Source organism: Acanthopagrus latus, chromosome 21 (genome assembly GCF_904848185.1).
Source record: "Acanthopagrus latus isolate v.2019 chromosome 21, fAcaLat1.1, whole genome shotgun sequence".
Taxonomy (NCBI): Eukaryota; Metazoa; Chordata; class Actinopteri; order Spariformes; family Sparidae; genus Acanthopagrus; species Acanthopagrus latus.
The window spans coordinates 2992682-3019707 of record NC_051059.1 but is presented as its reverse complement, the minus strand read 5'-3'; the positions used below and the strand labels follow the sequence as shown (position 1 = coordinate 3019707).

Below are 27026 nucleotides of genomic sequence, written 5' to 3'. Positions count from 1 at the left end.
GTCCTGTGGTGTCTGGCATTTGGCTACTGGCAGTGAATCCTTCAGGTACGGAAAGTTGGTGCCTCCATGGATCAAACATTTTCCTGCACATCCCACAGATGCATGTCTGATTGAATTCTTGGGAAATTGTAGACCAGCTCAGGGCCTTAGGCTCTTTGTCACATTCCTTGAGTTATTCCCGACCAGTTTTTATGGTGTGGCAGGGCACATTGACCTACTTTGGGGGGGCGGGGGGTGGGGTGGGGTGGGGGGTACTGCCATCGGTGTTGCCAGGAGGTTGTTTACATATTCTACATCGGTATTTGTGGGTGGTGCACGTCAAGTGACATTAATATGAATGCGAGAACCCAAGGTTTCACAGGAGAACATTGCACAACAAGATGATTAATGTTAATCAATTCACCTGTCACCTGTGCTTTTAATGTTGTGGCTGATCGATGTATATTTGCATAATTTTACCTTCTTACTGAAACACACATAAATGAAAATGTGTTTCTGTTTTTCAAAGGGTGTGCAGAAGTAGCAGCGAAACATACTGAACTACAATTACTGTATTGTGGTTGTATGCCTTCACGCTCAATGCAAGTTCCTGTTCCAGAACTGTGGCACTGAATGATAACATATTTTTGTACAATATTGGTGTCATAGTGGATATTTCATCATTTTATCATATAAAACATTTGTAGGTCAAATGTTACTGGAATCATAGTATGCACTCCTGAGATATGGCCAAAAATGTGTTTCGTGACATCACACTGACTTTGACTTCTGATCTTTGGCCACTAAAATCTAATCAGTTCATGCCTGAGTCATTGTGGGTATTTGAAATAAATTTGATGAAATTCTCTCAATGCTTTTTGAGATATCATGTTTACCAAAATAAGATGCAATGAGGTCACAATGGCCATCCTCAAGTCCAACGGAACATTTCAATCAAATTTGAAGAAATTCCCTCAAGGTTGACGTACAGACGAACAAGCAGTCGACCCGAAAACGTAATGCAATATGCAGCATATTACGCGTTTGAATAAAATAACGATAAGTTTACAAGAAATAGAACACTTTAGAGCTAAAAAGAGGATTGTATCCACCATAGGATTCATTACATGTGTGCACGTGAACAGTGAAAATCTACACCTTACTGATATATTCACTTCACATTATAGATTCTTTGCCGATGCTGCTATTCTCTTCCTGTCAGCCTTTCTGTCCTGAATGTGTGATGCACAGCACAGTCACAGTGCCACAAACTGATTATCATCAACATGTCCTCACAGTTTGGGAGAGTAAAAATATCCCACTGTAACAACTTCGGATTCCATGATTATGAGACAGTCTGAGGAAACAGAATCAGAGCAACGGTTGCTTTCAGTGCTCCACAACAACAATGAAACTGTGTCATACATCCAAAGTGGCCGAAAATACGTTATACAGTGCTGCTGTATTTATGCTGCCTTTGTGAGCTTCAGGTAGGACCTTAGTCCTACAGTGGCCTTGAGCTACTAAATGTGGATGAAACCGACAAAAGCAACAAACACAGCACTTTTGTCAGTAGACCATAAATCAACAGCGACTAACTGACTACATTATGTTAAGTACAAAACTAGGGATGCTCCGATCGATCGGCCGCCAACATGGCCAACATGGACCCTAAACGCTGTGCCCCCCTGGACGTAAATACAGATACGGATGTACGTCTCCCTCAACTTTACGACATCACATACACACACATCGACAGACTTTTGAAAGACAATGTCACATCAGTCAGTTTTACAACTGATATTTGGTCTTCGAGTGCATGTCCCATGTCGATGCAGTGGCAGTAAACTGCATGCCTCTTTTTGTTTAAAATGATTTTGAAGCCTTTTGGCTTTGGCACTTGGGGAGTAAGGCAAGTAAATTTTATTTATTTTTATTTTATTTCATCTATTGCCCTTGACAGGGTATGTAATGTTTACACAAAAAGTTGATTGTATTACATAAGATCTTGATTGTATTTATTTATTTTAGTACAAATGGTTTTACCAATTTAAGTGGTGCGCAAGGCTAGATTGTAATAAATACAGGACATTGAGGATTGTTATTATCATTATTATTCTCCCATCCATTCTGTGATCTGTGATCGGTGATCGGTGATCGGTATCGGCAGATTTATGATTCCTGGGATCGGTGATCAGATCGGCCCCCAGAAATGCTGATCGGAGCATCTCTATACAAAACATAACTTTATATAACATGTTACAACATAAGTAGTTTTGTTGCTAAACCTAACAAAACTGCTACCATACAACAAAGGTCATGTTGTTTTGGTAATAATGAGCTAATAGTAATAGTAACAAAAGCTAATAGTCCTATCATTGATTAATATAAAGATGGATGACACATCTCAACTTCCTTCCGCTGTACAAAAGAATTAAGCCAAAACATTGCAGATACAAGTGCTGTGGTATTGTGATGGAGACATAATTCAGGGGAGTCAGGGCCTGCATTGTAGTGATCAAGAAGCAGTATTGAGTTCATGCCAATGCATGTGCCTGCTCAATTGTGACCAGGGCTCAGCTGTCAATCATAATGTTTCACCCTTTTATACGGCATTAAAAAACTAATTTAAACCAAGCTGAAGACAAACAAAAATACTTAAGCATACACCAGATTTTGATTTTTTAAACAAACTTCTATAGCAATGACCATCAGCCTTGATTGAAATAATTATGCTTGCAGGCACAAAAGCCATGGACAAAGTGGTTCAAAAGTGATTCATATTAGCAAACATTTACATTCATAAAGCCTGCAATTAACAAAAGAAGAAGAACAAACATGACTGAGGAATGTCTTTCTAGCTTATCAAGGGAATTTTATATAATTCCAGAATTGTATGTAATGTCATATGGGACTATCTAAATGTTTAATGAAACTTAAAATCAGAAGGCATTGGCAGTGCTCTTACTTTGCCGATGTACTGGTAGTCGCTGCCTGTATACTCCTCTTGCAGGAAAAACTGGTTCCACATCCAGCCACGTCTCACTCTTTTGAGAAGCTTGTTTCCTGTGGTCCCAGCTTCAGTTAACTCTCCATCTAGTGTCTCTGTCCTCCATCCACTCAAAGACAATGCATCCAAGGACAGGCCAAGACAGAGAACACATACAATGCCCAGAAAGAAAGTCCTCATTTTTCTGGACGAGGTGTAGGATGTACAGATGACAAATGGTTTATCTTCCCAGTTGGACCACCTTGAATTGGGAGATGAGTTTACCAGTCATAGTCCATCACGGGATAAAAGAGCTGTAGAGAGAGCAGAGAGCAATGAGTGCATGGCTGAGCTAAACATTGCAACACTGAAGTCCAGCTTTAATAAGAAGGCATTGCTAGGGCAGTTTATGCACCTGAACTGCTTGATGTTGGAGTGCAGAGTTCTCATCTTACTGATTTGGAAATGTATGCTAATGCACTCCTTTTCTTAATGCATATCATTTTACAGCACTGTACTAATGACAAGTGCAGATGGAATAAGTGCAACTGATTGCACACTCGAATTTATACGCTAATTTATCAAGATTCTCTTTCACAAAAAAATGTCACAATCTTCAATCCTGAGGTGTAATACATGGCTTTTCACAAATGTATTTCAGTTGTGTCTACTCTGCAGGTTTTTTGGAGCATTTAAAATACTACTACTTCTACTTTTTTGCTGCTTTTCAATCGCTGGCAGTGAAAAATTCCTGCAAATGCTTCAAATCAAAAACCAATGAGCAACAATCAGCCATAACATTACAATGACTAACAGATGAAGCGATATTGAAGAACACTGACCATCTTGTTTTAATGCAATGCTCTGCTGGGAAACTTTGGGTTATGGTATTCATGTGAATGCACTGCAGACCAGTTACACCACCCTATGGGAATGGCTTTCTACAAACCCCCTAACACAGTGGTGTCAAACTGATCCAGTAAAGAGCCACGTGGCTGCAGGTTTTCATTCCAACCAAGCAAGAACACACCTGATTTAGACCAGGGTGCACTGTCCTGTTAGAGCAATGCACCCTGGCACACCACAAAAACTCCTCAGCAAAAGCCCAGGGAGGTCCAACCATGGATTGAACATGGCTCTGACTTGCTGAGGTATAAACTCAAATTCTGTTTGGGTGTTGGCGGCAAATCCTTTGAATCTTGTGCAATGTTAGGTGGAGTCTTCAGGATGTTCAGTTTGCGTGTATCCTGGGAAGTTTGTAGGCCAGACTCGATACCCTGAGCTGTTTTTCCACATTCTTCAGGACATTCATTTGCAGTTAGTGTGATTTGTGTCAAGTGGCAGCCACATGAATAACATGACCAAAGATTTCCCAGCAGGACATTGCATTGTAATAAGTTTATCAGTGTTATCTGCTTCACCTGTCAGTGGTTTTGATGTTGTGACTGATCGGTGTATGTGTATGTGTGTACTGAATTCATAAAGACAAAAGGCAGGGAATTGAAAATGAGTGGATAATTATACTAAAATGTGATAATATATATTTGCGAGACAGGCAACATTTGAAATTAAAGTGTCTGACTCTCTGCAGAAAATCAACAGCCCAAGCACCTTGAATTAACCATCCTATAAAAAGTGAAAACTTAATTCACATACTCCATTCTAGAGAGGGTTCTCTAAATCTCACAAACAGACCCAACAATTTGTATGGATGGATGGAAAGACATTAAATGATGACATGATTGGACTGAATAGAACCATTTTTATTAAATGTTATATAAGTTAATTAGCAATGTTGTTGAAACCCTGAAGTGACAAATCACAAAGCATCCTCACTCATTCTTCCCCTGTAGGTCTCTTGTCTTGTCTTGTCTTGTGCGTGTGCTGCATTAATCCCCTTATGGTGGTGCTTTATGAAAAGGCTTTCATTGAATCAGATAGAGAACACACAAGAAAATGATTGATTCTGGCTGGAAGCCTCCACTAATTTTTTAGCGAGCCTCAGCGCTTCATTACCGTGCAATGCAATAGGCTAAGCCCTTCAAGTCTCCCAGTTCAAAGGGATTTCCCAAACTGCCTAGTTATTCTAGAGTGTATTAGAGTATGTGTGTCCTCAGTGCCCTCAGCACTGCTGTACTGGCCCAAGTCCAAGCCATTAAGAAGCCAATCAGTTTATTATTCAGTCCCATTGGGCATAACTCACAGATGAAGGTACAGCCACCTATGAGATGTTTCTCTGTTCGTATATTACATTTTCAGTAAGCCAACAACAGGTAGCTGTAGCTGTACTGCCTATAATGATTTGATATCTCCACGTCATCAAGCAGTAAAAGATCTCGAAGAACAATACCAATATCTCTGTAGAGGACCTCAAAACTGTTTTTGTATAGCTAGACCAAGTTACTAAAATGATTTTACATAACTACATACCAGTGTGTTTTAGAGGTCTGAATCGGTCTTTCCAGGCATCCAAGGATCCATTCTAGATTGGAAACTATACAAATACTTTGCTATGATCCTTCGGTTAAAATGCAGCCATTGCAGTTTGTGAGTGTGACCAAAGCAGACTGATACTACAGTTAATAGAGGAATGTCTAGACCTTTCTGGACCTGGCATTGTTTAAATTACATTGCAGAACCATTGACCTTCAGAAGACAGCATGCTGATGCCACCTGGCATGGTGTGCAGTGTAAAGGTTTCTCTTTTTTTGCCCTTTTGACACTGAGATTAGACAATTTCACTGCAATTAACACCGTCCTCTATGCTGCCTTTGTTTATATATATTGAACTAGTCAAAAAGTATATGAATGCTGATATATATTGATTCTGACGCACACACACACGCACACACACACACACACACACACACACACACACACACACACACACACACACACACACACACACACACACACACTTCTTACATATTTCTTGAAACTCTTCAATTTAACCCTTAAGCTCTTTATGCTACGCTTTACACAGGCTCGTTTTTGTTACCTCAAGTTTTACTCTCTTCAAAACATTACTCTTTAGAGAAGGTGCTCGTGCATTATTTTTGTAACTTTTCTATTTTTCACCTACAACTTTGTTAAATTTCTTCCAAAACAGTTCTGTTTCAGTTTGTTTTATCAAGTTAACTTTTATCAAGTTATCATGACCTTACTTAAAGAAGATTAACTTTAATTTGAAATTAGTCATAATTAATTAAAAAAATTATCAGCCAATGAAGCATCCCTCAGTTATTTTAGCAAATTAGTTAAATTACTTTATCAGTCAGAGCCTAAGAACCACCACTCATAAGCAAACGATCAAGATCTAGATCTTCATCAAGACCATCATCATTAACAAAGATGTTACAGCGACCTGCTGTTTAAGAAACCATGTGGGTGGTTTCTGATGAAAGAAAGACTCTTGTGCCGGCTCTGCCCCCAGTGAACCCAAGCTGTGCCACCAGCTGGGTATTGAATCGAAACTGCCACCCTGCAGTTAAAGGACAGCCAAGGCCACTGAGGATGACTAAATGGTGCTTACTGACTCTCCAAATGAAGCTCAGACAAGTATCCATTCCTTCATCTATTTGATTCATGCTTATGAAATATGAGTTGGTGTCCTTTGGTTCTAAGTTAATATCTTTGATTTTAGGAGAAATTTGGTTAGGGCTCTGTTAGCATGAATTTATTCCCTGAATATCCATTTACCTTCACCCAATCTGCAATTTCACCATCAGCAACATTTCACTCATAGACTCATTACATTAGTCATTTCAAAGTCAGCATCTTTCTGTTACCTGTTCATTTTGTCATTTGTTTAATTTGCCATTTCACTTATGTACTCCGAATTATTTAGCCAAATAAATATATTTAACTGTTTGTCTGTGGAGGTTTGTTTTACTGTGGAGGACCCATGATAACTGTGTGTAGAAGTTGCTACTTCAGTTATGAGATTGAAAGAGGTGGCGCCCCTATTCAGGAGTGCTTTATTAATCTGAACTGATTAATACATTTAATTTATAAGTAGTGTATCTTTCCTACACAATCACCCACTCACAGCTGCAGGAGAACTCCACACATCATATGGAAGACTCTGTAGGCTGTAGCCAACATACTACATCCACTGTATTGTAGGTGGTCTGTGTGAGTTGATATGCCTGAAACAGCAGTGAGACTGTTATTAAAGCAGTCAGGATTCATACAGCAGTCTCACCCAGTTTAAAACAGCAGCACAGGCCAACATCATATTTCCTCTTCCATCTCCCCACATTTGTCTTTGCAAAAAGTGATAAATGTTTATGACCTTCTGGTGACAATCACAGAATTTCTCCTCCTCCTGTTGCCTCCATCTCCTGCTTCTCCTGATGCAAGGCTATGTATGTGTGTGTATGTGTTGCCACCTTCCAGACAGCCACTGAGACCTCTGACAACTCCCAGAGGACCAATTAGAGGTGAAAAAAGGAGAATGTCAGCCACTGAGCAGACTGTGTGTATGACTGTGTGTGTGTGTGTGTGTATGTGTGTGTGTAAGAGAGAGACAAGTACAAAACCAGCCACCCCTTTCCATCAGAATAGACCAGCCATCTGAAGGCAGCCAACAGCATCCACACCGCCGTCCAGTTTTAACTCACACACTCGCTGTCTCTCCCTCAGACACACAAGCACACACACACACACACACACACACACACACACACACACACACACACACACACACACACACACACACACACACACACACACACACACACACACACTCCAGTCCCTGGTCCTTGGGAGTGTGAAGACTCATTATGAATAAACCATAAATACGTGCAGAAGCTGCACCTTGACTTTGGACACCTGACAAGTTTTTAAAGAATAAACTTTTAGCAACTTTTTCTTATCCAAATGACATCAACATGATTCATGCTCTTTAGTATAGCCCAGACACCCAAGACACAATGTAATTTAGTTACTCAGTCAGTCAGCCAGTCAGTCAGGGTCAGTACATGTATGTCTTCCTAATCCATTTAGCAGTCCATCTGTCAGTCAGTCATCTTGTTAGATATTCTGTCTGAGGGAAAATGCAGAGTGAGGGCAGTCAGTCTCTAACCCAGTTTTTGGCTTGGTGTATGTAAACATCTCCTTTATGATTCTGACAAATCAGATAACTCTCATTTAAGAAGTCACATTTGCATGAAAACATCTTTCTGCTTTCTCTTAGAGTTTTTGTACATTTACAAGTACTTTTGAGAGATGTTTCTCGTATGTAAAATCATTTACTAATCATAATCATTAGCTGCTCAACAAAATTTCCCATAATAGTCTCAATAAAGGGATAGGTAAGTGTAAATGTTATAGCTAAGGTTGACTAATACGTGTTGTCTGACAGTAAATATCATATCATGTCACTCTAGTTAACACTACAATTAGAGCTTGAAAGACAAAGGGAAAGCGTTCAAATCCTGCCATGTTCACTCCTCAGCATACCTGGCTATGTGGGCATGACTGTTGGATAACCAGTTTTGGAAAATGACATTTGGATTGTGTGATGCGCCACCCATGACCTCACGGTGTGAGGATGAGGTGGTTACAGATGTTGTATTCTGGCAAGCACTTCTGACCCCTGAGGGGTTCACATTCATGCTAGCATAGTGCTAGATGAAAAGTCAGGGGACTTGTCCTGATACCATTAATGTTTGTTGCAAATGTCATGGAAATCCATACAATACCACATCTGGGTTTTACTTGGGACCAGTGTGGTGGACTAAAGGAGCAACTAACTGATGGAGCAACACTGACATATCACAAACATGGCTATATAAAAACAAGACTATTTAAAGTCAGACTGTGGTATGTGGATTTGTATGTAGTCGGCATTCTTAAACATGTTATTTCTTGTTATGTATTACTGTGTAATAATCCAGCAGTTTTCTACTGAATCCAAGTGACTCTCTTACAAGCATAATATGTAAGAATTTTAATTTAAAACATTCAAAAAATGTACTAAAATTATGAATAGAATGTGAAGAAACTACGGCACGCCAATTTTGTACTGTGTTGCAGAAATATATTGTGAGGTTATCACGCTAACGAGCTAGCCAATAGTATTCCCAATCATGATCACTAACTGCACAGCTAACTGAATAATGGTGGTAATCACTGATCACTGGAAGCAGTATTGGCTGATACCAATCAGAATATTGTTTCTAATTAGATGTTATCATCTAAAGTTTTTAATTATTAGTAGCATAGTAAAATCGTCACTGATGATGAAGAATGGGGTTCTGTCTATATAATATTAATTCAAAGAAATGGGATTAAAACAAAATGTAAAGTTATCACTAAATTGTATAAAAGAGAAATTGGAAAAAGTAAATTGGTCACAGAATTTAGGAAAAACTCATAACCACCACATGGTTACTGCTTGTAGCTGGTTACTTTAGATTGATAATATGTACACAGATACAAAGTGACTATAACTGCAAACTCAAAATACTTTCACAAACTGTACTCAGCCAAAGTACTTGTAAGGTACTTATTTATTTAGTGTAAACAAGTTGTGTTGTCACATTAACAGAAACTCTCAGTTCTGCTTGTTGATGAGGGTTCTCAGTCATCCAGGTCATGGTAATTCTAAGTGCTGTATTGTAGGCAACTGGACTTGATTCAGTTTCTTGAAGTGTTTTAGTTCGTCTGTGTTTAGCGCTGCTGTAAGCTGTAGCTCCATTGGCTGTAATGTGTTTATCTGTTGGCTCTATCAGAGCAGGCTGGAAATGAATATCTTTACTTTATACCTCCACTTATGAGACAGACAGTCCCAAAGGATAAATTAAACAGACAACTTCTGACTGGGCTGACTACAGCAGAGCACATCCTCTCCTACTGTCACCATAGTTACCTCCCTCTCCACAGTTATCTCCCTCTCCACAGCGCTGTGTGAGGGCTAGTTATAATCACTGGCTGACCTTTATGCACGAGACGTTCCGTTACATTCCATTGTCTTTCTGCTTATCCGTCCCGTCGCGGGATGTGGCTGCTTTTTTCCCCCTTAGGGGTTGCGGGGCTTACTGGGGCCAAATCCAGTTCACTCGATGGGCATAGGCCAGCTCATCGCAGGACCCTTACTGATGGCAGTGGCTGCCACACAAGATGCCAACTGCACATCAGGAGCAACTTTGGGGTTCAGTATCTTGCTCAAGGATACTTCGACATGTAGCTCAGTCCCGCCTAGGTCGCCTACTAGCGACCCTCTGATCACCAGTCCACCAGCTCTACCCACTGAGCTACAGCCGCCCCATGAGACATAACGTTACAAAAATAGTTCCATGGTACAGATCTACAGAATACTGTAGAATACTTTACAATATTGACATTTAATTTTTTTTCAGATACTTTTTATACAAAAATAGACAAGAATTCAGTTTGAAGGGTCACTGAATATAACTATTATCCCATGAGATCAGAGAACAGGTCTCCTTAAACTGAATGCATTTCAGCAGGAAGCCGTCACTGGCATAATCACAAACAGCACAAATAAAAATATAAAGGTGACGTTCAAACATTTGGATCGTTGCCATGAAACAATCCACCTGTGAATGAACTACCTGGAGATGGTCTCCATAACTGAAGCCGTGATCACAATCAGAAGATGTGGTTTTAATCATCATCCTGCCAATTTAGCTCCTGCAAGCTGACACCAGATCAGTCTGGGTTTTGAGGTCAGGCAGTGTTTTACGAAATCCACAAACTTGACAGCAGAGTTGGTGAATCAGTTAGCTGACACTGATACCTTGTTTTGAAGGCTGTACGTGCAAAAGCTTTTAAGTGTGTGTGTGTGTGTGTCCGTAAAATGACCTACATATATGGTATTTAGTGCAGGACAATACAGAGTAAATGGACATCAATATCTTAACTGCATGCTAGGCTTTGAGGTGAAGGGGACATAAACATTTAATCTAAAGCTACTCTGTATTATACTGAGGACATTTACAGGCAGGCTTTCAGTTGAGTGTCACGGTTCACAGGAGCCAGCAAAGCACACCAACATGTATACTGTAGGTCATGTAATCCCTGCCCCCTATGTGTGAACCTAACACACACACACACACATACACACACAAATGCACACATTGGGTGACCCACTCCCAGCAATTACAAAGTCCCAACCAGCCTAAACCCCTGTGTAACCTAAGATGCTTTTATCTTAACAAGGGGGAGATTATGGATGCTGAAATGTGTGTGTGTGTGTGTGTGTGTGTGTGTGTGTGTGTGTGTGTGTGTGTGTGTGTGTGTGTGCATGCATGCGTGCGTGTGTATATGTGTCTCTTGGTGTGAGAGTTGTAAGGTGTCCATTCAACCCCAATTCAAGTTTTACAACTTTTTAGAGTTTACAGTGTTCTCATTTTGTCTTCTAAGCAGTAACAGTGACAATGAGAATTCATTTCAATGTGTGTGTGTGTGTGTGCGCGTGTGTGTGTGTGCGCGCGCTCAAGAGCTCTGATGATTGTTGCCACGTACATCAACAACAATTAGTGATGGATAGTGTTGTTGGTACCAGATGGTCCTTTAGGATTTACAGTGTTATGTAATCACAGAGTGCTTGGGAGGGGGATCAGCAGGACTAACGGAGATGAGAGACCTGACACAAAGGGCTGGGCAATAAAACTTTGTAGATCACTTTTATGATAAAAAAAAATACGATAATGATGAATGTATGACATTTGTTTTCGATACAGTTCTTTTTGAGTCTTTTTTCCTCTACCTAGAAAACACTACACCAACAGCCCCTCCCACTCGCTCCTCACACAGAATGATGGTGACCAGCCGTGTGTCTAGCCAACACAAGAAAATAAGCGGTCTGACTAGCAAAACCGAGTGCGAGGAAACTGATGAAGACAAAGGACTTATACCGAAAAAAGGTAATACTACGTTGCTTATATGGAAATAGTTCAGCTACCTGAAGTTTGACAATAGACAGACCAGCACTGGGTGCAGAATGTGTCAGCGACCACCACCAACTCTTCCATCATCTCAAAAGGTTCGGTCCCAAAGAGTACCCCGAAAGCATCAGTCTGTGCTATCATGATAATGTCAGCCTCACTGCCCCACTGCTTCTACTAGTCGAACTTTACTTCAGCAACCACCTTTTTTTTCAGCCATTACCCCATATGAGAGGAAAAGTGATATAAAGGCATAACCAGCGCATTTACGCACTGTACCACTAAAGATATGATGCCTGTAAGCACAGTTTATAAACAGGGCTTCAAGAAGCTAATGACTGTCATGGAGTCTAAGTACACTCTGCCAAACATCAGTCCCTCAGCTGTACACAGAGTGGAGGGTCAAGGTGGAGGAGCAGCTCAGTCATGTCAAGCACTGCGTGACCGCCACTGATATGTGGTATGGTTGCATGTCTGAACCACATCAGGTCTTACAGAACAGGAGGCTAATGAAGCTGAACTGAACAACTACCTGCAAGCTCAAGAATGTGCAATATTCTCAGAAAACAGTATCATAATCATCCTCAACATTTGTCTTTTTATTGAATTTTTTTAATCAATGTTATATTTAGTATACTATCTCTAAAATGTTTGAGACACGTCTGAAACAAGTAATTTGTTGTACGTAATAATCATTTTATTTATGCAGAGTTTAACACAAAGCCATTTGGTTGGTTGGTTCTGTTGAATGTTTGTCACCTAATCAATCTGACAATGAATACATGTATTTTGTAAACCATAATTAACAATAATTTGTCTTCTGGTTTGTTTTGGGTTATTCTCTAAGGAGAACACTCTTAAAACTGTAAATTCAACATTATTATTGTTGAATAAAATATTAAATCAAATATATATCATGATAATCATCAACATTGATCAATATAAAAAAACATAACGTGACAACAGTTTTGGCCATATTGCCCAGCCCTACCGACACATCACAAGCAGCTTTTATCACACACCAGCAGAGATTTAATACAGCAGGAGACAGTTTGGAAAATCATTGACCTGAAATCCTGTAAAGTGACGTCACAATATTTTCCTATTGGGCAGTAAAATCAATTTCTTTGGACACAGCTGCACGTTTTAATTTCACCAAGGCTGCATTTGATCACTATTTTCATGATCAATAAATCTGTTTTTTTCATTTATCAATCAAAAGTTCCTTATAATTCCTCCAGAATTTACTTTTTCCTAATTGCAAGCCCCTTAGTAAACAGTGTAGTTAGTTGTAGTATAAGAACCATTGTGATCACAGATCATGCAGCGGTGGAATTATGTATAAACACAGAATTGGAAATGGGTAAGAGGACTAGATGGAGAATGAATACATCATTATTACAGGACAGAGGCTTTAGGACATTGTTGGAAGAGGATTGAAATCTTTTTTTGAATTAAGCATTGGCAGCACTACGGAAATTGCAACAGTTTGGGTGGCTTCTAAAGCATACATACATAAGAGGGAAATTAATAGCTCACTCAGCTCAAAAGAAAAAAAAAAAGAATGCCTAAACAGAATCAAGGAATTCAAAGGTGAAATCAAATTAAAAGAAAATGACTTAGCAGAATATTTTTCAGAACCACAATATCAGGAACTCTGTACGTTTATGTTTCAGCTGCATCAAACAAAAAAGAAGAATACTCCTTCTACAGATTAAAAACACATTTTTATGAAGGTAGGGAAAAAACTGGGAAAGACAAGTGAAAGAAAAAGACTCCTCAAATACAATTTCAGCCATCAAACAGGGATATAAATTAGTAACATAAATAAAAGATATAAATGAGACATTTCAACAATATTACATGAAACTATATACATCATCTGTATCTTGTGATGTCAACCAAATAAATTCATTCTTCCCTAACATTAATCTGTCTAAACTTAACCCTGATCACGCAGGGAAGTTGAAGTCACCTATAACTGTAGCAGAACTAAGGAAAGCTGTGTCATTAATGAACACTGGGAAATCACCAGGTTATGATGAATTTCCTGTGAAATATTATAAAGAGTACATAGACATTCTTGCCCCAGTCTTGGTGAAGGTGTATCAGGAGGCATTTGAAAAAGGCCACATGCCGCCAACATTTAATGAAGCTTTAAGTTCTCTGATTCCAAAGAAAGACAGAGATATAACAGACCCATCTAATTTCAGACCTATTAGCCTGCTTAATCTTGACTTTAAAATACTGACAAAAGTGCTGGCTCTACGACTTCAACAAGTTTTACCCAATATTATACATCCCAACCAAACAGGCTTTGTGAAGAACAGATCCTCATTGGGCATGAGGAAATTAAATACATCTAATGTGGCTTGCCCAGTCCAAAACTGTGCACATAGCTGCTATTTCCCTAGATGCCAAAAAGGCCTTTGATGAGGTGGAATGGAGCTTTCTCTTTTCAGCTTTGTCACATTTCGGGTTCAGTCTCCATTTCTCTCAATGGGTAAAGACATTATATAAAAAAACAAAAGCAGCAGTATTTATCAATGGAGTTATATCACCCTTTTTCAGCCTGTCTAGAGGCACTCGCCAAGGCTGCTCTTTGAGCTCTCTATTGTTTATAATTTGTCTAGAAACACTGGCTGTTAGTATCAGGAATAATGGGGAAATTAAGGGAGTAGAGGGTGGAGACAGGAACATAAATTGTTGCTATATGCTGATTTTACCTCTTTTCCAAACAGTTGGCAGAACAAATGCTGCCAATGTACATTTCTACAAACCACAGGTGTGTTGAAACTTGACATTTCTTTCATTTGCATTTTCAGTCTTATGTTGTAAGAAAGCACTGTGCTTAGGTCTGGTTAAAGTAAGCTGCAAAGTCTCTAGGATATGCCCTATGATCACTGTTTGGCTTGAAATACCTGTATAGGTCACTTCATGTGTTCTATGGGCTTGCAAAAAAGACCCAGTTTTGTCACATATGGTACATATGTTCACCGATGAGGCCTAACATTATGACCACCTGCCTAATACTGTGCTGGTGCCCCTTTTGTGTGTCATATCAGTGGTTTGCAGAAACTTTAACTGCATTTAACATTTCATCACACAACCAAAATAATTATCTTCAACAAACATTTCTACTCAGAATCCCTTGAGGTTGGTCTTTGCGACCATGATCTGTATTGAGAAGGACATTTTACAGTGTAGTAATACATTGTTAGTGCTCCTTGGGGGACAAACTATGTAGACATTGATTGTAATTGACCACACACATATCTAATAATGTCTTGTTACAATTACTAACACAATAAACTAATGTCAGCAATCCAATTTCTTAATGAAAATTGTTGGTTTTGTCAACAGCTGAGTACAATTACAAGAGTAATGTTTTCAGAGGATACTCTCCCTATCACTGCATATCACATTTTCTACGGGACATCCAGTCAAACTTTTCTTGCTGCTGCTATTGGTTGTGTTACATAATGTTTATATAAGCCCTTTTCTTATTTGTATCTTGCTTTTTCCTTGCTCTAGTCAAACAGTGGTGGTAAACATCCCAAGACAAAAACACTGCGCTGAAAAGTCTTTAACGTTACCGCTGGTTTAAAAAAAAAATCAAAAAAAAATGAACAGACTTTTTTTCTCATTGTTTTACTGTGTTTACAGAGGTCTGTAGCAGTGCCCTGTTTGCACTTCTTTCAGTCACAAGGACATTTTATCATGATCACTCGTGTTTTATGGCTGTCACAGAGAGGAAACTCAGCAGGAACACACATACACAGAGACACAGCTCTTGTCACTCTCCTTAGGAATGTAGCAGGCCATTACTATGTAAATGAGCAAAAAGCTACCCTTGTAAACTACTGTGTGTGTTTACATGTCAGTGAAGGAGCAAGGATTTGGTAAAGAGAGTGTAAAAACACACAAACAAGACGAGTGGAGATCAACATCATCCCCTTTCACTGTGGGATTAACGTAGTTTGCTTTATCTCTGCTACAAGGGACAGACCAAATTTGGAAGCAGTTTAGGAGTCTAGTGAGAAAAATTGACTTGTTCCAGAAACCGCAATCAAATATTTATGTTGAAGCAGTTCCAGCTTCCAGGCCACTAGTTTCTGTGTCACATCCAAAAGTGACCAATATTAAGCACAGTGTGCCCATTGAGGCTCCACACTAGCTCGTAAAGATGGAGGAGGGGATCTAAGACTTTATTCACAAATTAACCCACATATACAACCAACCAACCAACCAACGACCCTTTTGATTCTGACGGGGTCATAACAAATAAATATACACTCAGTTGCAAGTTTATTAAGTACACCTACTAATGCAGTCTCATACAACAGTTCCGAAATAAACCTTCATTATGGCTCCAGTCTTTATGGAGGCTGCAGCTTAAGGTAGTGCTCAATTGCACCATACATATGTATAAGAGGTGTTTATAAAATAGGGTATATCTGTATTGTTTTCATGGATAACATATCTAATACATTGCTTTAATTAATGAACAATGGTCTAAGACTGGCATATAAACTGGAAACTGGGTGTATATATAAATCTTTGTTTTTGACAGTTTTTGCTTGATGCCTCTCTCTCCCTTCCATCATCAGTATCACCTGGTATCACCCTCCTTCTGTAACTGCACTCTGATCATGGCGCAATATCTCCTGTTTAATGTAGGCCTACTTTTGTTTTGTAACTTTCAGCCTATATAAATGATATTCAGTATAATGACATAATATCCTTACTACTTGTCATGCAGTTAAGCTGACAAATGTGTATGGACTATTTCACAAATAAATGTTTGCTGACTCAAGCATAGGACACATTTAAAATGTGTCTGTGGTCTTCAAGTATATGTCATCACTTCCTGTAATGCACCTTTAAACAGGAGGATTAGCATGATAAAAATTATTGTACAGCCTACATTTGCCAATATCATCTAGAGGAAGTATTTGGCAGAAGATCACATATATGAAGATATTAAAAAGCTACAGTACATACATTGACTCAATGACACATTCATAATATATTTGTGGCACAGGCTCATGATATACTGTACTGTTTTAGTTATAAATACATATTTATATAATATAAAAGAAGGTTCTGGGTTTGAATACTTCAGGGCTGGGATCGGCTGTCAGTTGACTTTTTCAGCTATAGAGACTGTTGATGAATTTGTGGAAAAAAATGTCAGCACCGATATGTTTTTGCATAATAGTGCACAGCTGTGTCATTGGAGAGACAAACTTATAGCACATAGTTTCTTAGAGTGCAGCTAATGTAATATTTTCCTTACAAATAAGCTGTATGCATTTCACCCACCAGATATTAATCACAGTGTTTATCTTTTTGATCTGGACCACCCAAACCACAGATTTTCACTAGTGTCCATGGATATTCCTGTGATCCGCGCATCACTACAGTGTTAAAAAGCAGACGTGTCTCTGCAATGTGTAGCGTTATCAGTTCAGACATTTACATGATTAAAGTTACACTTGCAAATAAGATTGCAATGAACTTGATTCACATGTGGCCAAAAATGAAGATATGATTTATTTTGCAGTGAGCAGTACATTATTTCAGCTGCTGTCTGTGTCCTACATGATAACCAATATACAATATAACCTGTTCTTTATACCTATTTAAAGCTCTCTTTGAAATGCAGTCTTTTATGTTACTGTTTTATCACAGCAGTACGTCCTCTCCAGTCCAATCTAATGAAGGTGAGCCACAATCAAAAAAGGAATACCATTGAACAACTTAACCTGTCTGTGTACTGCTAAACCATCCATGTGTTCTCCCCACTCCCTGAAGATGCTGGAAACTGCAATAAACAACTGCAATGGTTAGTTTGTGAGGTAGTCTATAAAATATTCTGTTTTTAACTTCCCTTTTTTCCCCGACATGTATGCTTTGTCCTAATGCTGCCTTCTCCTCTAGCCTCCAATTACATCAGATAGAGCCCGACAATGAGGAGAATTTCACACCAAACATGTAAGACAAACACATGTAGAGTGTGAGTGTGTTTGTTTCCTTTACAGCCTGTGAAAAAAGATGTAGGTAAATATGTGGGTCAAAAGGCTCTCCCTAGCCAGTCATCTCCAGCATGTTGTGTGGGATTAACTGTGAATGCCAGGCCTGTTGTTTTAAGCTTTATAGTCAGGGAGATATCACAGGTTCTGTCACCTTCAAGTTTGTTGACTTTCAACACCTAAAAACTTATTTCTATCCTGTGTACAGTGTGTGTGTGAATCAAGGAAAACTATGATCATCATGTCATTTTCCTCTTGATAATTCTCCTCATGTCTCCAAAAGGATGTGATGATAGTGTAAGATCAAATTGAGAGGGTGTAGATTGTGACACATTCAGACCAGCTGTGAGCTTGACAGGAGGTTTGTCAAAAAGTCACAATGGCTTCTACTTATCTACTATCTACTTATCTTATCTATCAACTCTTATATATTGAGCATGTTTCTCTAGAACATATCTAAATACACAAACTCTGTGTTACACTGCTCAGAATCAAAGGTCTGAAGCTACAAGTGACAATTTTCTGTACCTGCTGGGCATTTGGGGGCTATTGATCCATCAGATCAGATCTATATACTGCAAAGAACAATGCAAAGTGGAATATCGATCTACATCATCATTTTTAAAAATCAGCCTTCATTTCAAAAATAAACTGGCATGGCGCTGGGCAAACTCACCTGTTTAATTCATATTAAGGCTTAAAATTGTGCATACATAGGGTGCTTTTTAGTGACAAGCAGCTTTCTCAGCTTCACCTTGGCCAATTCCAGTCACTGAACTTTATCTCTCAAATGTATTTTTAGTGTTGATGCCTTTTGGGGAATATCAATCCAGATATCAGACACATAATATGTCTTTCTGTGCAGTTAATTCAACTAAAGGACTGGTGTGGAGGGACAGACAGCGTGTGGATGAGGGAACAGCCCTGTTGGCGGAAACTGGAAGTCAGAAGCTTCTGACAGAAGGTTTGTCTTTTGACAGAACATATTTTATTGGTTCTCTCCTCCCGTAGTCTCCACATATCATTACCCGAATCCTCAGTGGGCAGGATTAAGATCCAAGGAAAGGAGGTCAGTGAGAGAATCATGGACACTATTTTAGACACATTAAAAGAACCCCTGGTTTATTGTGGTCGACTGTGAAACTAGCCTTTGAGCCAGGGTCCAGCTCGTTAAAGCCGCTGAGCCACATTCCAAATTTTGCTCTCATCATTAACCACTATAATTCACTGCTTATTTTTTCTGGTCCATTTTATTTTCAACACAGTTCTCCTGTTTGTTACTTTAGGCTATATATCATGCACTAATAACTGATAGCTTGCAAGTTGCTCTAGGATCAAAAAATGCCTCTCATCTGATTTCAGTGAAAACAGTTTAGCGGTTTGGAGAATTTCAAGATGCTGCCACAGCTTTTCATTCTTTCTGACAAACAGCAATCTACTGTGTTTGGAAACATAACACACCGGGCCTGAAGAGCTGTAATTGGAGGAGCTGTCAAGCCAGACTAGGGGAAAGCTGAGGTTGTCTTCAAACAGCAATTTAGCGGCTCCCTTCCAGAAAGATGCAGCTGAACACCTGTCAGAGGAAAACTGCTCATTTGATGTGAATGTTTTCTGCAGTGAGTTAAATGTTGCTGCGAGTCACATGCAAACCAATTTGTTATTTACTATTACCCAGAGTTATGAACATGACGGTGATAGCTAACTAGTATGGTTGTCTTATATCACAACTAGGGGTTTCACAATCTCACTTGTGAGTCAGATATCAATCGACATCACAATCTCGATTCCACCTTCAAACTCAGAGGTGGTTCATTGTTAGTTTCCAGTTGACTGGTGACATTGTCATATTTATATTGTTTATAAACTATTTACATTTGACAGTAAGGCCTGAATAATGGATATTTTATCACTCACTACACCATGTAGACCATATATTGAAATAAGAATTTGTGCTAAAAGAAAAAAAAAACAGAATCAGAAGATGTTCCGGGACTTTGTCGACAGGAAATGTGCTTTCCATGGAAAAGTTATGATCAAAACACACACACACACACACACACACCTGGGCCGAATCAGTGTTATCACCCTCTACACACACAATCACAGATTACTTCACACACATGCATACAGAGCACAGGGACTACTCTCAGGCAGTTGTCAACATAAATTAGCACACAGAGCAGTTTCAGGGCTTCGTTAGCATCCAGAGCTTCTATAATTAGATGTGAGTGGCTGCTCTGTCACATGACATCATGCACTGAGTGTTTTTAACAGTCATTGCTTTAATGAGACGATCCATTACAACTGATACCTTTGAACAACATTTGCACCAACAGTATTTACTCTCTTTGGTGGATACAGTAACTATGTGGTGAAGCCCCAGATGACTTCATAAACAGTACATAATCATCTGCAACTAGCAGTGTTCCTAGCCACTCCGCTTTTTTGTAAAATATTTTTTTTAATTTACACATGAAGCCCTTGAGGGAGAAGCGTTCCCAGTCCAAGGTTGAAGTCTCCACCCATATTTTATTGTTTACTTGTTTGAATAATTTTCAATGAAAAATAAAGTCATCATTCTCTGATTCCGCTACTTTACCTCTATGACAGTGAGCAGTGCGCTAAATATCTCTGGGTTGTGGAAAAAAAAAACAAGACATTTCAGGATCAACTTAAACTCTGAGAAACACTGACCAACATGTTTTGCTTGTGGGCCCCTACCCTTCACTTCCTGTCCTCCCTCCACAATGTCATTGTGTATGAGATGCAGGAAAAAATAAAAAGCAATCCTGTGCATCGATAGCAGTACCTGGGCCTAGATCTTTCATGTTAGTTAGTTTTTACTGTATGAATATGCTACAATTTTAAACAAAACTTTATTCAATGATATCACAACGTGATCTGAAAGTATGAAGGGTCAAAACAGTTCCCAGCGACATAAAAGAGCCACAATAATGCAGAGTGTAACTTAGATCATATACTGTAATAGTAAAAAAAAAAAAAAAACCCTCATGTGCATTTAACCAAATTAGATCAAAACCACTTGACAGACATGCATCTCGGGGCCCTTTGTCCACTTGGTAAACCAGTCTTGATGGCTAAGTGTTTCAGCCTGTGATATCTCACATTTTCAATGATTGACCACCGACTGTTTCACCCACAGGGCACAAACATTATGTAGCATATTAAAAAGCTACAGTACTATAAGACATTAGATCAATATAAACATAATATATATTGTACAGATTATAATCAATTGTAAATTATACTATAATTATTGTGGAAATAACTGCCACAACTTCCATGTTCATGGGGATGTCCTCAAGTGTTTCGTCATGTTTAACGTAATCCAAAACTCATCTGATTATGGGAATACATATTGGCTCACTAAAAAAGGAGGAGCAAAGTTTCTTCTTAGAGATATTGGTATTAAATAGTGTTTGACATTTTTTCACTATCTTTTGCTTTAAGAATAACTGAAACTATAGATGATGACCAAAATAGTTGCATTTTAATCACATTTATATCAATTAATCCATTAGTTATTTAGCTCTAATATTCATATATTATACTTGTTTGGTGGACATTTTAAAAAAGTAAGTCATAATAATAAGGATTATCCATGTACACTACATGACAAGAGTATACAACTGACATTTGTTCTCATTCTATGTAAACCAAAACCAAAAAGGGAAGGTGTGGGGAAGACAAAGAAAGACATTTAAAGTAACTGTAATTTTATTACCAACCAACATGTTCTGCCACACTATCTCATTATCAGTTCCTCAATCTGAAATATTCGCACACTAGTACCAAATCCTCTTCAGAGGAAAAACAATTGAAGGTTGAGAGAAAACAGCCTTCCAGAGTTAGCTAAAAGTACAAAGTTCCAGGTAATCAGAAGCTAATCAAAGACATATCATGATCTCGCATTTAAAAGATGAATGCTTTTAAGACCTAAAATGGCTGTGAACAAGCCAAAATAATCCAAGGTTTTAATTTAGTGTTCATCAACTGCACTTGAAAAAAGCCTCTACCGCTGATGGAAAGTAGAATGATGTCCACCAACAGCAGTGAATGCAATGCTTAAAGAAAAGCTTCCTTTCTCCTCCACAAGGGCTCCCAGTGGTACGAATTCCATCCTGAGTTTCACCAATACAGTGGATTACATGTTTTTACCTCCTCTTGCCTTAATAGCTGCAGTGTCCTCTTTGTTTCCTTAACATACCAGACCACAGACTGTGACTGCATCTAGGCTTTAACTGGAGTTGGTATTCTGTTCAGAGGCATATTTTATTATATTTGTATAAAATTTCTCAACATCCAGACAGCAATAAAAATATCAAATGCTTTGGGAAAAAAAGGGGGAAAAATCTGTTATCTGTGGCAGCGAGACGGCTGTAATATCTTCTTCCAATTAATTTTACTGGCCCAAAGATTGTATGGACAGCGTACCTGTCCATTAATCTGTCCATACCCGCCCACCTTGGGTTCACTCTGCCAACAACTCACTGACCTTGACCGTGGTGTATGCAGGGCACTACTTGAGCTGTGGTGGAGTGACTTCATTGTTTACGGACAAGAATGGCAAAGAAAGTACAGCCGCTCTTTTGATTACCAGCTGTACCTACAGCAGCTTGTACTGCCAAACAGAACAAGACCAGAAAGACTGAACTCGAGAAGGCTACAAACAAAAAGAAGTTGCAGACCTCAAGAGTTGAAGGAAGAGTGAACATTGGAGTGGCTGTTCAACATCACATGTAACTTTATGTCCAGTACACATTGACATGAACCTTTATGTTCTGCAAATACATTTAGTTCTCCATCCTTATCCAGTTTTCTGTAATGATTACATTTTTTGCAGAAATGATGGCTGTTCAGTCACAGGAGTTGAGGAGTTGGACAGGTAAAGTTGAAAATATTAAAGTTTCACTAAGGCGGAACTCCTTTCTCTAAGGCCAAGTACTCCATGGTGTACAACAAAAAGTTCAGAAAGTAGAGCTTGTACACACTACTGTCATAGTAGAATGCATATTAAAAGTGATAAAAACATGAAACCATGTAATTTAAGTAGTAAAGTAGTAGTCATTAAGTAAAGTGAAATTGTGCTAATTTTGTTTGCAAATATGAAATGGCTGTAAGTGGCATAATTCTGATGTAACAGGGGCTATTTCTGGTTGATGTCAGGAATATTTGTCACTGTATAACATGCATCCAAAGTTGTGGCATTATAATAAGTTGAAAATATTTTCAAGGTCCTTGAAAAGGTATTTACTCTCAAATAAGTAATTGTGTAATTCTTTCTACAGGACAATCACTGCCAAAACAGTAGAGGATTGCAGCAGCACTGACATCAACAGCCTGACCTGTTGGCCAACACTGACCTGTGTTTATAATCAGTGAATTCATAAAATCAAACTGAAAGAACTATAATGGGTTGGTTGCTGGTGCTGGAAGTGTACAGAAAAGGTGTCAGGACTTCATTTAGAGAAGTTGGTCAATATACTGTACAAACATAAATAGTTGTGGTGTTTATCTGAAAAAAGCACCAATATAATATAATATAATATAATATAATATAATATAATATAATATAATATAATATAATATAATATAAAGCCATCCTAATCATTTTTAATTTGCTAAATCTTGTATTATCTTTATCACTGCTTTAGTATGTTGGAATGTAGGAATGTTTAATCTATTTCTATAAAGCAATACAAAACAATGTATCTCCTTGACCATTTCTGCATCTCATAATCTTCCAGATGAAATATATATGTGGTTCAAATTTTTTTTTAAATACATGTAAGTGGAACCTAAGTTATGATATATCTTTTTTGGCAAACTGTTTCCAAGGTCAAGAATAAATGTTCTTGCTTAGTTTTTCTTAGCTTTTTGACACAAAATCCAGCTTTCACTCAAGACACAAAATACATTCCTGCTGTTTTCACTGAGTACATTTTGTGATCACACCTGCTTCATGCCTGCTTTAAGAATATCTGACTTGCACTCACCTGAACTTATTCATCAGGAATCTCTCAGTGGAGGCTTTTAGAATGATTAATGCTGCTTTTAGTGTGGAAGCCTCTGAAAGAAACAAAAAATTTGGCATGCCATACATGAAGTAGAATTTTGTGGTCAATTCAATATCCCAGAAAACATATTTTGCAATAAAAATGGTCATTGGACAGCAAAAAAAGTGTCCAAACTCATCTTCATCGTAAGTTAAGGCCAATGTACTTTTTGTTGACATGATTTTAACTTTTTCAGTGATTAACATTATAATCAGTACTGTTACTACACTACTGCCACGATGCTGCACATCCCACCTCTCTGGCACTCTTATACACCACTGAACAGCCTGAATAGCTGCCGCTGCTCGGCCGAAACCTGCAACAATGACCATTCAAGCAGCCCAGTCTGAGGCAACACACATAATTTACTGCTGGGTCTGACTCCATCTGACCTAGACTCTCATTATCAGCCACAAAATACAGCACCACAGTCACTAAAGCCAGCAGACATAGGTGACTGATAACTCCCACAGACCAAGCAGGAAAGCAATATTACGGAGCCCCAGATGTGACTTGGTCAAAAAAAAAAAATAAATAAAAAAAATAAATAAATTGTGGCCACAATGTAGCTATAACGTGCGCACAAAATAATAATTTGTGGCCACAAAATACGTATAACGTCCATACGAAATACTAATTCGTGGCCACGAAGTAAGTATAATGTGCGCCCGAAATACTAATTAATAAAATTAATATCATTCCTGGAAAGCTGGGTAAGCAAATCGAGCACACTCATCTAGAAACTGCAATAGCCTACGTCAATATCTTGTTATCACACATTTAGGCAGTAATTTAATTAGGCCTATAATATAGTGAACTTTTAACCTTCTGTGATTTTGTTGAAGGACAAATGTCCAGAGAACACCACAGACACCTTCAGTAGTTCAGTCAGAGCAACAACGACCTGCAAATCAATCCAAACTAGATCCTAATCACTGATATACTATAGGTTCCTTTGGCAACATGATACATACAGTGCGCACTACTGTAACTGCACATCTGTGTTCGGTGTTATCATTAAACGCTGTGGCTCATACAGCCTATGTACTCCCTCAGCTGAGAGTCTGACACACATGATGCTGCTTTCAAAGGAGACGATCAGTGAAAGGCGCTGTCTAAATGCGGGATAACAAGATATTGACTAGAACAGAACAAGAAAAGACACTTACCTTAAGGACATCACGCCGACTATTGCATTTTCTAAAGAGGGTGCGCTCGATTTGCTCACCCAGCTGTCCAGGAATGATCATCATTATTAATTAGTATTTCTTGTGCAATTGGACACAAATGAGTATTTTGTGGCCGTTAATTAGTATTTTGTGTGCTCGTTAGAGCTATATTGTGGCCACAATTACATTTTTTTTGACAATGTCATATCTGGGGCTCCATACAATATGATAAGGGTTAAGAATTTTATATATATATATATATATATATATATATATATATATATATATATATATATATATATATATATATATATATATATATATATATATTTTAGATATAGATATTAGATATAGATGTTTTATATATTTCATCTGAATGATGCTACATAAGATGACATGGAAACAAAGTTTCAATAAACATCTGTAACTATATCCTCTGGTGAGATGCACTGTGTGGAGCAAGATGGAGTCAGAGAGAGAGAGAGAAGAAGAAAATCAATCAGAAAGGATGAGCGTCACTTCACTCTGCGACAGTCTCTCTCCCTCTCACACAGTGTGTGTATTGAAACCAATGACTAAAACAGAACACCAACACTGTGTCATTAATGTTTCAAGCATTGTTCAGCGACAAAGTCTAAAACGTTCTACTCATTTAGCCACATTATTTCTTTAGGCATCAAGTTGACCAGATACTGTAATATTGTCACAGCCCCAAAATTACAATTACGAAGAAAAATCACCAGCCCTGGCAGACACAGAAGACTTCATCAACAATAAACATACATATTTTAAGATGTTTAACATCATTTCAGTGATAACCACAATTCATGTGGACCCTTCCACTGAAATATGTGCCCTCTGAACCTATCCACACAAATGATTTATTTATTTTTTTTAAGTTTAAGTAGCCTTTAAAAAAATAAATAAATAAAAATAAAACAACTATTTCATATTTAACATACACAATATGATAACTTCCATACAAGTTACCGTTTAACACTGGTGTAGACGGTAAAACGAAAATCTGTGCTCCCATTTTCCCAGAAAAAAAAATAGACCTGCTTCAAATGATTTAAGACTGCCCGAAAAGCGGTTTCTGAAAGCCCAACACGAGTTAAAGTAGTTAACTTGCTTGGTGCAACTATTCCCTCACTTGTACCATAAAATAACCCAATTCAGTGCCCGAACGCCCCTCCATCAACACCGCGGGCTCGCCGGGCTGCAAACGACTAAATCAAATAATATCTCATTCAAGAAAAGCATCTAAACAGTCAAGACTCGGAGACCTGTACAACAACACAACACCGAGCATGTAAATACAATGTTAGACGGCTATCTGAACAGTTCATGTGCTACGAAACCGCTGTAGTGGCGGCACAGTCAGCCAGCAGCCAATGCTACTTACCACCCAGCGCCGAGGATGGAGCACGGACAAGATCAACCAGCGGGGACGGACTGCTGCTCGGTCCGTCTGCCCTGTCTCCCCCCGTCCTCACTCCGCCTCTCTCTCTCTCTCTCTCTCTCTCTCTCTCTCTCTCTCTCTCTCTCTCTCTCTCTCTCTCCCTCCCTTGCAGTCCCTCACTCTCTATACCGACCCCCTCCCCAACAGCCCCCGCTCACCAAATAAGTAACCTGAGGAGTTGAGATGGCGGCGGGCTGATTGATCATTACGGTGCCGCCTGTGATTAATGAGATACGCGCACGCTCACGCGCACGGGAGCACGCGCCGCGGGCTGACACATTTCACTCAGCAGTGATTTCCGGGAGCCGGCAGCTGCTCTCTGAACCCCGCCATGCTTCAGACATGACCTACGTTCGTTTCTTATGTCATGACATGAACTCATTCCCTGAAATCAGATGAT

The 27026-nt window shown here is 38.8% G+C and overlaps 1 protein-coding gene across 2 annotated transcripts in view; it reads right to left on the bottom strand.

Annotated features, from left to right (window-relative positions):
* The window catches only part of LOC119011819 (cadherin-6-like), a 79814-nt gene extending 53113 nt beyond the window's left edge, over positions 1-26701 (bottom strand). The window contains exons 1-3 of one of the 2 annotated variants that reach the window (XM_037085220.1): positions 26570-26701; positions 23936-24008; positions 2948-3282 (exon numbers count right to left, since the gene is read on the bottom strand). In XM_037085220.1, coding sequence (XP_036941115.1) covers positions 2948-3169 — 222 coding nt within the window. In that variant the 5' untranslated portion in view covers positions 3170-3282; positions 23936-24008; positions 26570-26701. The remainder of the gene's footprint in view (positions 1-2947; positions 3283-23935; positions 24009-26569) is intronic. The other variant, XM_037085221.1, reaches the window with a different exon arrangement.
* Positions 26702-27026: the final 325 nt, after the last annotated feature.